General features: G+C 39.7%; 1 protein-coding gene across 2 annotated transcripts in view; it reads left to right on the forward strand.

Annotated features, from left to right (window-relative positions):
• invs (inversin) overlaps window positions 1-13,814 on the forward strand; it is a 41,241-nt gene that overhangs the window by 20,561 nt on the left and 6,866 nt on the right. For both annotated transcript variants that reach the window (XM_022192997.2, XM_051957401.1), the window contains exons 8-17: window positions 1,524-1,633; window positions 3,582-3,753; window positions 4,485-4,640; window positions 5,612-5,733; window positions 6,557-6,664; window positions 6,746-6,852; window positions 6,923-7,132; window positions 9,384-9,598; window positions 10,305-10,776; window positions 11,321-11,472. In XM_022192997.2, coding sequence (XP_022048689.2) covers window positions 1,524-1,633; window positions 3,582-3,753; window positions 4,485-4,640; window positions 5,612-5,733; window positions 6,557-6,664; window positions 6,746-6,852; window positions 6,923-7,132; window positions 9,384-9,598; window positions 10,305-10,776; window positions 11,321-11,472 — 1,824 coding nt within the window. The remainder of the gene's footprint in view (window positions 1-1,523; window positions 1,634-3,581; window positions 3,754-4,484; window positions 4,641-5,611; window positions 5,734-6,556; window positions 6,665-6,745; window positions 6,853-6,922; window positions 7,133-9,383; window positions 9,599-10,304; window positions 10,777-11,320; window positions 11,473-13,814) is intronic.

The raw sequence follows: 13,814 nt of genomic DNA on the forward strand, positions 1-13,814 counted from the left end.
GCCAGAAATGGAAAAGTCCTTACTCACAAGATTAGGATTTATTTTTGTCCACGCTGGCAGCATAACTCGGGGGCTGGCTGTGTTTGTCCGCCTGTCTTTCCACAGCTTTGATCCAGACTAAAATATCTCAACAACAACAGATGAGCTGCGAAAATGTGATCCATCGAGAAACACTCCGACTTTGCCACTGGCGCCACCTGCAAGTAGAGCCGTTTATCAACAAACCATCAACTATTAGCTTAAATCCAAACCAGTTTTGACAACATAGATTCAAAAAAAGTTAAAGATTCCAGTGTTGGAGTTTGTTTTTTTTATCAATTTTCATACCAAGATTTTAATTTTTACTGAAAAAATTGATTTGTAGCAGCGACTGAAATGTTGCCCAGTACACTGAAGTAAGAATCCTGCTTGTTCTGCTTGTTTATTTATTTGGTCCAGAACCTGTTGAGGATTGTTGTTTTTTTAGATAATATGGGCCTTGCTTCCTTCATAAAAATTATTTAACTTATGTACTTTTTAACTTTCTTTGTTCAAAAGTGTGACAAACCACTGAACGGTAGAGCTGCAGTGATTAATCAATTAATTTGTAACTTTTAAAATAATCGCAGAGTAATTTCTTTTGAAGAAAAACGTAAAAATTCTCTGATTGCATCTTCTTACAAGCAAATATTTTCTGGTTTCTGAATATCTTTGGATTTTGAACAGAGACAAGACATTTGTTATGTTTGGCTTTAGAAAACACTAAGACATTTTTCACCATCGTTTCTGGCATTTTAAAGACAACTAACTAAACAACTCATTAACGAATTCAGGAAATAATAATCTTTTAGCATGAATTTAAGGAAAACTATCATTAAATGTATAGTTTTGTCCCTCTTTAGGGCAACAATTAGCTATTATTTTCAGTAACGATTCATTTGTTGGTTGTTTTTTTTCATTATTTTTATTGTTTCATCACTAAAATGTCTCAGCAGTCAGAAACTCGGAGATGCAACAATTATTCATTTTCTTATCAGCTGTTAAATTAGTCATCAACTGTTTTGATGCTCGATTAATCAGTTTGAGTAATTTTAAATGGAAAACAATCTAAATTCTGCTGTGAAATGTGAATATTTTCTGGTTTCTTTCCTCCTCTATGACACTACACTCAGCATCTTTGGGTTGTGAATTGACATTTTTCACCATTTTCTGACATTTTATAGACCAAACAACTAACTGACTAACTGACAAAATAACAGAGAGATTATTTAACAATGACATTAACTGTTAATTGCAGCTCCACCACTACAGCTGTACACATGTTAACTTCTTAAACCCCACAAAGGCAAACAAGCTGTTCAGTAACTGTGTAAACAGCTGAGTCATGTTGACTTAAAGTGGAGTTTTTTTCTGCTGTTCTGTTAACAGTTTTTAAAGTAAACTGACGAACTGCAAGATGCTTTTGTACGTTTGGGCGTTTCCTCGCATCCTTGTCATCATCCGTCGCACTTTACGTCCTCCTAAAGCAAACACGTGTTTTTCAGGCCACGCCAAAATCGTCCACCTGCTGCTGGAGAGGAACACATCAGGCACTATTCCCTCCGACAGCCAGGGAGCCACGCCTCTGCACTACGGAGCTCAGAGCAACAATGCTGTGAGTCGCATAAACATTCAGTATCAGCATCTGATGTGTCAGCGTGAGGATGCTTTAATCCAAAAATAAATCTTTCATCCTGTATGTTCAGTAGCCTTTTAACAGATTATTTGATTGTTTAGTGTGCGGCATCCTCAGCATCTTAAAATGTCCAGAAAGAAGGTCAGATTCTAGTTTGTGGAAAATTGGAAATGTACTTAGAAATGTCTTTGTTTTTGAAAGTAAAGCATTTTTTTTTCAATGAAGATAACATTAAATGAATGATAAATCCAGTCTAGACATTGATAATGTGCTAAATGACTATTCTAGATGTAAATGGCTGATTTTCAATGGAACATCTCCATAGGGGTACAATCAATTATTGCTTGTATCATTTCCAATTGATAAGTTCCGATAAGTCTACAGCGGTGGATTTGTAGTAGCATCAGTCATGTGATCGTCAGCAGGCAGCTGATGTAGTGTTCACTTGTTGTCATGGTTACAGTGACGCCTTGCACCTGTCTCACAATGATACAGAAATCTTTAACAAATCTGTGCATCCAGACTATAAGCCACATCACTGCCAAAATTGAATCACTTGGTCCTTGTGTCATTTCTGACCTTCCCTGAAAATTTCATTCAAATCCGTTTGTTTTTGAGTAATGTTGCACACAGACAGACTGAGAGACAGACAAATAAACAAACATATAACAATTGTCACATAACTCCGCCGTTCCTTGGCAGAGTAAAAATGTTGTCCTTGTACTAATCAGATGCATTCCATCTGGAAAATGTGAGCCTAAAAACATGATATGTCTTCAAAATCACATTATTCCATATGCCTAATTTGAGAAATTGTCAAACATTTGCACCATATGCTGTAAAAAGAAAAAAAAATGATGTGCTCCTCAGCGCAACTGAGAGGCCATGACTGACTACACAGCAACTAGTGGTCAAATACCAAAAATTTAGGGACTTTTAGGTTGAAATGCAGGCAGTGTTTCCACAGAGCAGACAGGACCTAACAAGAGAGATTGGGAGGAAAATGAAAGATCATTTTTCATTAAAGTAAATGCAGCATGGTTAAAAAAAACTGCAAACAGAAGAGCAAGTTGTTGGAATTCAGCATGGTGAAACATCTTGTAGAGCTGATGTGCAGAGTAGTGGGAAAAACACTGAATTTGCAGAAGTTGTAAAAATGTAAACAGTTAAATATATATAGCAAGTGGAGCCTGTATGTTTTCCATTAATGGTAACACCTGTGGTCACCTGGACAAATGTTGTGACTCATTTGCTAACATAAGGTTGCATCAGGACATAAAGAAAATCCCTTCGTCCTACATTTAAAAAAATCGCCTAAAATAAACCATTTGCATTAACCAGGTTCTGTGAAAAACAAAAAATTCTACTATTCCGAGTGAATCTGTGAAGTCATGAGTGACTCAACTGCAAGCAACACTCACATGACAAAAATTATGGGAAATTTTTCGGCTGAACTGCAGGCAGTGTTTACACAGAGCTAATAGAAGACGAGTGTAGAAAGAAATAAAAACGCAAGGAGGAAAACATCTATAATATGTAGAGTTTTTTTCTAGTATGGGTAATTAAGTATGTATTGTATGTAGAACCACCATATTTTCTGAGTATTGCTAATAGCTATAGGCCCCTTGAAAAAAATGTTGTCTATGTTGATTCTAGTTTAAGAAATTCAACTTTAGTTTTTTTCTTTTTTGTGCTTTATGGCATTACAACTGTGTCATTTTGCACAGAGGTGATTTTAGAGTTTTCTCTACTTCTAGTTGTGGTTGTTCTGTTTCTATAGAGGTGCAGGACTTTATATTGCAGAGAAAAATAAAACCTACAGTGACGAAAAAATGTGACAAGAGGAAATAAAAAACTTCCAGAAACTGTTTGGCTAAATGCCTTAACCAGTGAAATTCAAAACGCTCATATTTGTTTGTTTGTGAAGGAGACAGTCGGTGTGTTTCTGTCCCACCCGTCGGTGAAAGACGAACCCGACCTGGAGGGAAGAACCGCCTTCATGTGGGCCGCCGGGAAGGGCAGCGATGACGTCATCCGCACCATGTTGACGCTGACGCCGCACATCGACATCAACATGGCTGACAAGTACGGCGGCACCGGTGAGAAAAACTCCACCTTCCCTGCTCTGTGAACCTTCCGGGCGTGGCAACACACTGTACACAAACACCTTCATCCTCTCTGGAGCCTGATTGGCTGCTTGTTTTGGGTTGCTGATGATGTCACGAGGGATTCCCCCGAGCAGGAAGTGATACTGTCAGCAGAATTAGCGGGAGCTTGTCGACCCCAGCGCGCGCATGCAGACACACATGACTTCCTCGCCACACTCCGACCCCCCTGGGGCTGCTCGGACGTGTAATCTCCATGGCGATGGCCCCCACCCGCCTCATCGTTTATGCATGGATAACACGCCTCGGTTGAGTCATGCTAATGAGACGGTGTGAAGGGCAGTGGAAGTGACTGGTGGCCACATCACTTCCAATGCACTTGACTCCAGCCCCTGTGCTGTCTGGGGACTGGAGTGAGATGAGGGGGTGTAAGAGGAGGATTAAGTGCGCTGCTCCTCATTAAATTTCACTGTCTGTTTAACCCTCCGCTGACCAGGACTTAGACACGGCCCAGATGCAGCGGAGGGGGATGCAGGCGAGGGAGGAGAGGTTGTCCTCAGGGTGTTTATTGTCCACTTAGATTCAGGACCTCGCATTATCATCTGGTGTGTGTGTGTGTGTGTGTGTGTGTGTGTGTGTGTGTGTGTGTGTGTGTGTGTGTGTGTGTGTGTGTGTGTGTGTGTGTGTGTGTGTGTGTGTGTGTGTGTGTGTGTGTTTTAAACCAGCGCTCCATGCGGCCTCCCTGTCAGGTCATGTGAGCACCGTGAAGCTGCTGCTGGAAAAAGGAGCGATGGTCGACTCTCTGGATGTGATGAAGCACACTCCGCTGTTTCGAGCCTGCGAGATGGGATACAGAGACGTCATCCTCACGCTCATCAAAGGTGGGCATTATTATTTATTACACTGTGTTCGAGCAGGTTAATGTTCTGAACCACAAAACTGGATAGCTTTAAATATAATCACCAAAATTACACCATTTATCAGAGCTACAAATTGTAAAAATGCAGAGAATTGTCAGATTTTCAGTTTTCCGACGGTCCTTGAACTTCTCATTTGTGATGTTCCATCTATTCAGGAAATCCAAACGTAATCAAGATGGTTTGTGAACATATATTGTATAATGCATCATTCTGTCAGTAAATATCCCCACAATTAGCTTATATTCGCCATCAAAATCTCTATTCTACATGTCTCATTAAAAATTCGCCAAAAATAGACCGTTTACTCAAAACACAATTATTTAAAAACAAATAATTCTGCACTTCTTAGGATAACCATGAAGCTATTAGTCAGTCGGCTGGAGCCAACAGTCACATGGCAAAAAATTCAGGGACCTTTCAGCTGAACTGCAGGCAGTGTTCACACAACAGAGCAGAGACAAATAGGAAAAACTAAATGAAAATGTAAAAAGTGGTAAAATCTCAAAAACAAAAATAAACCACTTGCACCAACCTGATTCTGTAAAAAAAAAAAAAAAAAAAATCAGAATTGGAATCACTTTATTCATCCCCGAAGGGAAATTCAGTCTGTCAAAAAGTTTTTTTAATTTTAAAATTTTTGATTTATGGCATTATAATTGTGTTTTACTGCATGAAGAGGATTTCGAAGTTCTCTCTCCTTCTACCGGCTGTTTTTCTGTTTCCACAGAGGTGCAGGACTTAATACAGCAGAGAAAAACAAGTCTACATTGAGCTAAAAATGTGACTGGAGCAAAAAAACACATACTAGAAACTGCTTGTGGTTCAGAGAGTCAGTGGCAGAGTCTCAGATTTTAGACTGGTTGTAAAAATATTCTATTATTTTTTTGGCCTTTTTCAGTATTGTTTTGTCTTGTGTGTTAAAATGAATAAAGGTTCTGCTCGTGTGGACCTGGTAGACGTTGATGGTCACACTGCTCTGCACTGGGCAGCTCTGGGAGGAAATGCTGAAGTCTGCCAGATACTGATGGAGAACGGCATCAGTCCTAATGTGCAGGTACACAAACTACACAGCAGCAGCACACTGAAGGAGCACCTTAGATCTTGGTTTTTATCATCACTGCTCTTCAAAGCTTCACGTTCTTACACAGTTCTTCCTAAAAAGTAAAATTTAGCCTGAGCTAATATGATTCTGCAGCAGTGTCACAGTCATTTTCAGGGGAGAAGTGACTTCTTGTTCATCAAAACCGCTTCTGTTTGCTTGTTTTTCACCTGCATTCATCCTAAAATCTCAGATTTTTCATGCAACACTGTATAATTAAGCTCTAAATAGCTCACAAATATCCCAAATTTAAATTTACATTGGATTTTTGTTTGGCAAAGAGTTTTTTGTGGCTGGAAAACAACATAAACAAGCAAAAACAACTGTAAAACACTGTGTTTTAAATGTTATTGATGAATTTTAACTATTTCTATGCATTTCTTTAATTTTTAGGTAAAAATATCATGTCCAAAATCATTCATACCCACTGAAACTATCGTAAATTTGAGAGAAAATGCAGTTTTTGTCTCATTCCAAATGAACTTTGTAATTTTCTGCCATGCTCTAAAGCATTCAGAATCAGTGTTTATTTTCAATATACAACGTGTACAGAAACTGCAGAAGACTTCTCTCCTTAAATACAAATAACATACTGGAAATGAATGTAAATAAAAACAAAGAAAATCTATAACCGCTCATGTTTCTGTCATTTCCATCCAGAGGGAAACTATTGGTCAGATACAAATGCACTATAAATTAAATAATTTTTGAGATAATTAAGTGTAAAATCAGGACTGAGCTTCTGTTTTTTGTCCATATTTCTGCATATTTCTGACAGGATCAGGCCGGTCGGACTCCTCTGCAGTGTGCAGCTTACGGCGGCTACATCACCTGCATGGCCGTTCTGATGGAGAACAACGCTGATCCAAACATACAGGACAAGGAGGTTAGAGTCTGTATTGGCCTGCATGCAGTTTTACACCTCTTTCCATGTTATCTGACTGAATCTGTCTTTATTCGTGCTCAGGGACGCACTGCTCTCCACTGGTCGTGTAACAACGGCTACCTGGACGCTGTGAAGCTGCTGCTGGGCTACAACACCTTCCCCAACCAGATGGAGCACACCGAGGAGAGGTGAGGATGGAGAGAAGACTCGATTTTAAACATTCGTAAGCAGGTGAGATGATAGAGTTTTGCCGTCCAGGTACACCCCTCTGGACTACGCTCTGCTGGGCGGCCACAGCGAGGTGACTCAGTTCATGCTGGAACACGGCGCCCTGTCCATCGCCGCCATCCAGGACATCGCCGCCGCCTCCATCCAGGCCATCTACAAGGGATACACTGTCCGGAAGGCCTTCAGGGAGAGGAAGCAGCTCCTGATGAGACACGAGCAGCTACGCAAGGATGCAGCCAAGTGAGAGAGGAGCACACACAAACAATATCGTACCCTTAAAATCTGAGTTTTAAGCTCTCAAGGTGGAGGTAAAGTTAGATGTTAGAATCAGAATCAGCTTTAATGGCCACACAACATACAAGGAATTTAGTTTCAGGAACAAGGAAAAAAAGAATAATAAAATAGCTTTAAAAAAATATAATGCTTTTTATTGTCATATATATTGTATATTGTCACAATGGAATTAAAAGACAACTCTTGTAGTGCAAACTACATGTAAGGTAGAAGATGTTTCACCAAGCTGAATGCATCTTCTAACAACTTTGCTCCTCTGAATGCCATTTTTGAGCCATGCTGTATTTATTTTGTTGAGCAATTATGTTTTATTTTCTAGTGACTATACATACTTTAGATTGTGAACTACTTACATTTTAAAACTTCATTCTATATTTGACTCCTATTTGCTCTGTATAAACATTACCTGCAATTCAACCAAAAACTCTGAGTTTTTGTCAAATGACTGTTGGTATCACCTGAACCACCAATGGCTTTACAAGTGCAACACAGAGCACAGAATTTTTCTTTTTTTACAGAATCTCTTTACAGAAAATGCTTTATTTTGGGGGATTTTTTAAATTTGAGACATGTAGAATAAAGTAATTTTAATTAAATATCATGACTTCGACCTCGGATTTGTTGGAAATCCAATCATTCTTTCTGTATTTACAGTTTATTCTTGATAAATTGTGTAATGTTGTTGATTTCTTACAAAAAAAAAAAATGACATGATTCTCAAACCCGGCGGCAGGTTTTGTGGTTAACAGGTTTTAAAAAGCACCACTGCTCCTCTTTTTTTAATTATAAGAGACTGTTTGTCACACAGTAGCTTTTACATCTTGCTTCTGTCTTCATTATCGGTCTCTGTCCTGCTTTTCTGAGCTGCATACGAACTCTCTCCGTATCCGTCTTTTTTTGTGTCACTGCAGCAAACACATACGTCTTCCTCCTGTCTTTCTCTTCGGGCTTCTTCTCCTTTTGTCATTTGCTCACCAGTCGCACCTTTATTGTCTCATTCAAGCTCCTGACAGGTAAATTTGTTCTAAGAGGGCACATTGGCTTCAAGTTTCCTCGTGTTTGTGATGTTTTTCTTACAAAGTAGGCGAAATATTCCACCACATATTTCCTTTTTATCAGTTTGTTTTCTCAGTGGCGGCAGGTAAATGAATGTATTCACACCAGAGCTGCACTTGGGTAAAATTTTGAGGTATTTTACTTGAGTGTTTTCAGTTCTGTGCCATTTTCTTCTTCCATTTCACCATATTTCAGAGGCAAATATTGAACTTTCTGCCTTTATCTGACAACTTTTTAAGATGTAGATCTCGTAAACAATGGATGATCTAACAGGGAAAATACAGATGAAGTCATTGTTTTCCAGCCTTTTTAGCTTCTTATGAAAAGCAGTGTGTATTCGGCCTTATGTTTTGGATGTTTATGAGTTGTTAATGGTTTCACAAAATACAGATTTTTCATTTCAGTAACTATTCCAGTGATCTAATGTCTCAGTAAAAATCAAAGACCAGAGATAAACAGAAAGCAGATTTTTCTTCTTTTCTCTCCCATTAATCAGATTTATTTGCTGTTGCTGGATGTAAAACTGGATATAAAGTATTTGAAATTAGCTCCACCTGCAGCAGCCACAACAGTAAAATGCTGCTGACACACTGATGATTCACTATTAATACTCTAATTCTGTCATATAACAATATATCAATGGGTCTACATTAGGACTTTTACTGCAATATTTAATATAGATTTACTGCTGTGTTCTTCTACTTCAGTAGGATTTTTTTCTCTGTGCAAAACTTTGACTTGTAATAAAGTATTTTTATATTGCTGTATTGGACATTTAAAGAATCCACCACTGTGTTCTCTTTATATAAACCCAACCTGGAACCAAATCTATTAAACATGAATTGCTTCTTCACTGAAAAACTGATCCAGAAATGCAACTTTGCATTTGAGAAATGGTTAATTTTCTTCAGTAAGTACATTTGATGCTTGAATTGTTCGGTCAGAATACATGAAAATACAATATTCTCATTAATATTTAAAGTAAACACAAAACTAGAATTTTAAATATGAAAGATTATGAGTAAATGTCTCACGATGTGCATTAACCATAATATTCCTGTGTGACAACATATTTGGATTCCTTAAATTTGTTTAATTTACTGAATTTTTCACACAAAATCTAAATTTTCTTTGTGTTTAGGAAGCGGGAAGAAGAGCAGCGCAGGAGGGAAGCTGTGCAGCAGGTTTCGGTGGCGGCTGCTGCAGAGAAACGAAAAGTTTCTCAGGCGAGATCGGAGCAGGAGAAGCTCAGCTTAGTGAACATCATGGAGGACTTAACCATGAATGATTCACTGGTGGAGACGAAGAAGACGTCCAAAGCTGAAGGCACCAAGAGCAAAGAGGAGAGACACAAAGGTACAGAAATGTTTAGAGTTCTGTGTGAATGATGACAGGTTTACGGGAACTCCAAGTAGTTTGTGGGTGTTTTTACCTACTGTGGGCTCGTAACTATGATACAGCTAGAGTACAGTTAATCAAAGACAAAGTGAATGTTTAATTTCTCTGATTATTCATTTTGCAAAAAAATTGAATAAAACTAAAATCAACATTTACACATTTTTTCCAAGCGAAAACAAGGTCTCTTCTGTTAGCGTTGTGTAAACACAGCCTGCAGTTCACACGAAAAATTTCTCAAATTTTTCTCATGTGACCGTTGGCTGCAGCTGAGTCACTAATGGCTTCACGTTTGTATCGAGGACCACAAAATTTTTAGTTTTTTCCAGAATCTGGTTACTGCAAATGCTTTATTTTTTGCAAATTTTTAAATAAGATGTAAAATAAAGTCTTTTTATGACTTGCTGTGATTGTAAGCTTAGATTTGGTTGTTTTGTTTCTAGATTCTGGCTCTGATAAAATGTGCAGTTTGGACATTTTATAAAAAGATAACAGAGCTTTAAAATCTGTCAGTTTGTTTTGAGGTTCACGAGATTAACATAAATCTTATTTATCTTTACTAACATGAACTAGATGATACAATATTTCAACATTTTGCATGAGATGTGATACATTTTTCTGTCTAATAACTGAAACGTTAAACAGAGCTTTAATTCTGCCCCACCAGCCCACAGGAGCAGATCCTCCCGAAGAAATAAAACAGCAGAAGCACACGAAGCTCCTGAAACTTCAAATCCAGCGCCTGGTTCTCTCCAGACCACGAGGCTGAAGGAACTTCTGTCTCCTTCCAGCTGCAGACAGACGCCCGGCATCAAACCTGCGTCCACCTCCAAAGCCAAGGACCGACCTTCCTCAAACACTCCTTCCACTTTTATCTCCTCTGAAACTGAATCCAGCGCCAGAGAAAGCATCCCCGTGAAAAAGACTGCCCACACCTCTCCGCAAAAACGCCGAAACCACAAGGAGCAGACTTCAGAGAGGCCCAAAGATCAAACTCACGCTGCCTCATTAAGAAGCGGTTCGTCCCCTCTGAGAAAGACCACCACACCTGCATCGTCACGCACACACCGGGAACACGACAAAGAGCAGCGCAGGAGGAGGACCGAGGCTGCACGCATCATCCAGCGAGCCTGGAGAAGGTGAGTCGACTTCTCGTTTGAACCCGGAGAGAGCCGAAGCCTTTGTGGCTGGTGGGAGATTTTCGGTGCCATGTGGCGCCCACATGTGCCCGCATACATGCCGACCATCTCCCCTGCAACACCCCCGTCCTCGGTCTGGATGCCATCAACACTGCGATGGTGGGGGGGGGAAAGCGTGGGAGAGGGGTGAGACGAGGAGGCAGGGGACAGCAAAACCTATAATCTAGAACTTTCATACTAGTTTAACAAGAGGCTAAAAGTTCAGCCGGGCCGTCTAATCGCTACCAGCAGCTTCTCGTTGCTTTTCTCTCCACTGAGTTTCTCTTAGCGGCTGCCAGTCCGCTGCAGGAGGCCCTCTGCTTCTGCTCAGCTCTACAATTATACCACGAATATGCTGCCTATTAACTGCCTTGAATAAACTGTTTACTTACTTTACGCTTAGTGAGCATTAGTGTGAGGACTTGCCAGCTTTGAGACCTTTGAACGCTGTCTGAGAGGTTTTTTTATTGAAAAAGCGTGCGTATGGATGGATGTGTGTCTGCAGGTTTCGTGCACGCAGACGGAGAGAAGTGAAGCCCTGCGTTGAGGTGGAGTCGAGCGATTCGAGCTACGCCCAGAACAGGAAGAAGGCGGAAGTCAGAGCTCAACCTGCCAAACCTGCAGCGAGTAAAAGCTCGGTTCTGCAGAGCATCTATGGTGAGATAATCTGCGTTTTCCTGTTTTGTTTTGTGGGCTTTTTATTGATACATTCGCCTACAAACTACTGCTGCTTTTTAAAGCCTTATAAAGTTGGTCTCCTGCCTGTATCTGTGATTTGCTGACTCCCTGGCTGTTAGTTCAGGATTTTGTAGTGCTGTCTGAACGTTAAACTAAAACTGTTGCACCCTGTATAGTCACCCAAAGTATCCCACAATGCGCCATGAAAGCTAGTGTCCAGCCGATGGTCACCAAGCAACCAGTATGGACCATCGTACATTGTGTAACAGGAGGATGATGGTTAAATGAGAGAGGAAAAGGAGGGTTGGTGGCTTTTCCACAGATATCTGACAGCTGTTTTCTTGTGTTAAGATATATTTTCTAGCGTTAGGATGTATTTAATAGTGTTAAGATGTGTTTTATTATGCTTAAGATGTATTTTACAGACATATTTTATTGTGTTAAGACGAATGTTATGGTGTTAAGGTGTATTTTATCATTTTAAGATGTATTTTGTAGTGTTAAAACATATTTTCTAGTGTTAAGACATGTTTTTTAGTGTTAAGACATCTTTCATATTGTTAAGACGTATTTTCTAATGTTACCATGTATTTCATAGTGTTAAGACGTATTTTCTGTGGTTAAGACGTATTTCATACTGTGTTCAGATGTATTTTCTAGTAGTGATAGGACATATTTAATAGTATTAAGACATAAACTGCCCATCCCAAAAAAAAAGTTGCACATTCTAATATTTCCTCAGATCGCTTTTAGCTCTGAGAACAACAAATTAGCCGTGGCATTGTTTCGATAAGCTTCTGTAATGTCACGGTGTTTATTTCTGTCCAGAGTTGCATTAATTTTCTACCAAGATCATGTATTGTTGATGGGAGAGTCGGATCGCTGCGCAAAGTCTTCTCCAGAACATCCCAAAGATTCTCAGTTGGGCTGAGGTCTGGACTCTGTGGAGGACAATCCATGTGTGAAAATGACATCTCATGCTCCCTGATCCACTCATTCACAATGTGAACCCAATGAATCCTGGCATCGTCATCTTGGAACACGTCCATGCCATCAGGGAAGAAAAACTCCACTGATGTAAAGACCTGGTCATTCAGTATCTTCAGGTATCAGCTGACCTCATTCTTTGGGAACATAACGTTGCTGAACCTGACCAACCCCAGATCATAACTCTAACCCCCACAGGCTGGTAGACACTAGCCATGATGAGTTCATCACTTCATCTCCCTCTCTTCTTACCCTGATGCCCCCATCACTTTGGAACAGAGTAAATCTGGACTCATCAGACCACATGACCTTCTTCCATTGCTCCAGAGTCCAATGTTGATGCTTCCTAGCAAAATGAAGCCTTTTTTATATGATTAGCCTCTCTGATCAGTGGTTTTCTTAGAGCTACAGCTGTTTAGTCCCAATCCTTTGAGTTCCCTTTGCATTGGAAATGCTCCAACTTTACTATTAAACATAGCTGTGAGTTCTACTGTTGATTTCCTACAGTCATCTAAGAGTTTGTTCTGACCACATTTGTTCCTCAAAGATGATAGTTCACCACTATCCTTCAGGTTTTAACAATGCCTTGGATGGTTCTTAACCTGATTTTAGTTCTTTCAGAAATCTCCTTAGTTGTTTTCTTTGCTTGATGCAGGCCGATAATTTGACCCTTCTGAAACAGATCAACATCCTTTCCATCTTCTGACATGGTTGTTTAAGAAATGAGAAGCTGTTCACTGCATCAGCTAGGCTTAAATATATTGTTGCAGCTGAAACGTATTCATCACTCCAGTAATTATCCAATGGGAGGCTCTTACCTGTTTGCTTAGTTAAATCCAAGTGGGGATTTTTTATTTTTTTTTGGGACAGGCAGTGTATTTTCTAGTGTTGACGTATTTCATAGTGATAAGATGTATTTTATAGTGTTAAGACATATTTTCTAGTCTTAAGACTTATTTGAATGCTGCCAGTGCTGTTGAGAAATGCTTTGAGGAACGTGACCAAGAGTTCAAGGTGTTCGCTCGGCCTCCAAATCCCTCGATCCATGGAGGTTTCACTTTGTAACTTCCAGGATTTTAAGAATCTGCCATGAATATATTGGTACTTGAAACCTCAGAGGTCTGTAGAGTCCAGATCTGGATCGTTCAAAGCTGTATTATCAGCACTAAGGTGACTTACACGACATTCCGAAATGTTATGGCTGATTGGTGTATACATGATAATAGAAAAGCACAACATAAATGCAACGTTATGGACTTGGAAAGTTCACAGCCGGTCTATCAGATCAATCTGCTGCACCTGTGAGATTGAGCTCGGCTGTGTGCTGTTGCCGA

Source organism: Acanthochromis polyacanthus, chromosome 12 (assembly GCF_021347895.1).
Source record: "Acanthochromis polyacanthus isolate Apoly-LR-REF ecotype Palm Island chromosome 12, KAUST_Apoly_ChrSc, whole genome shotgun sequence".
Classification (NCBI taxonomy): Eukaryota; Metazoa; Chordata; class Actinopteri; family Pomacentridae; genus Acanthochromis; species Acanthochromis polyacanthus.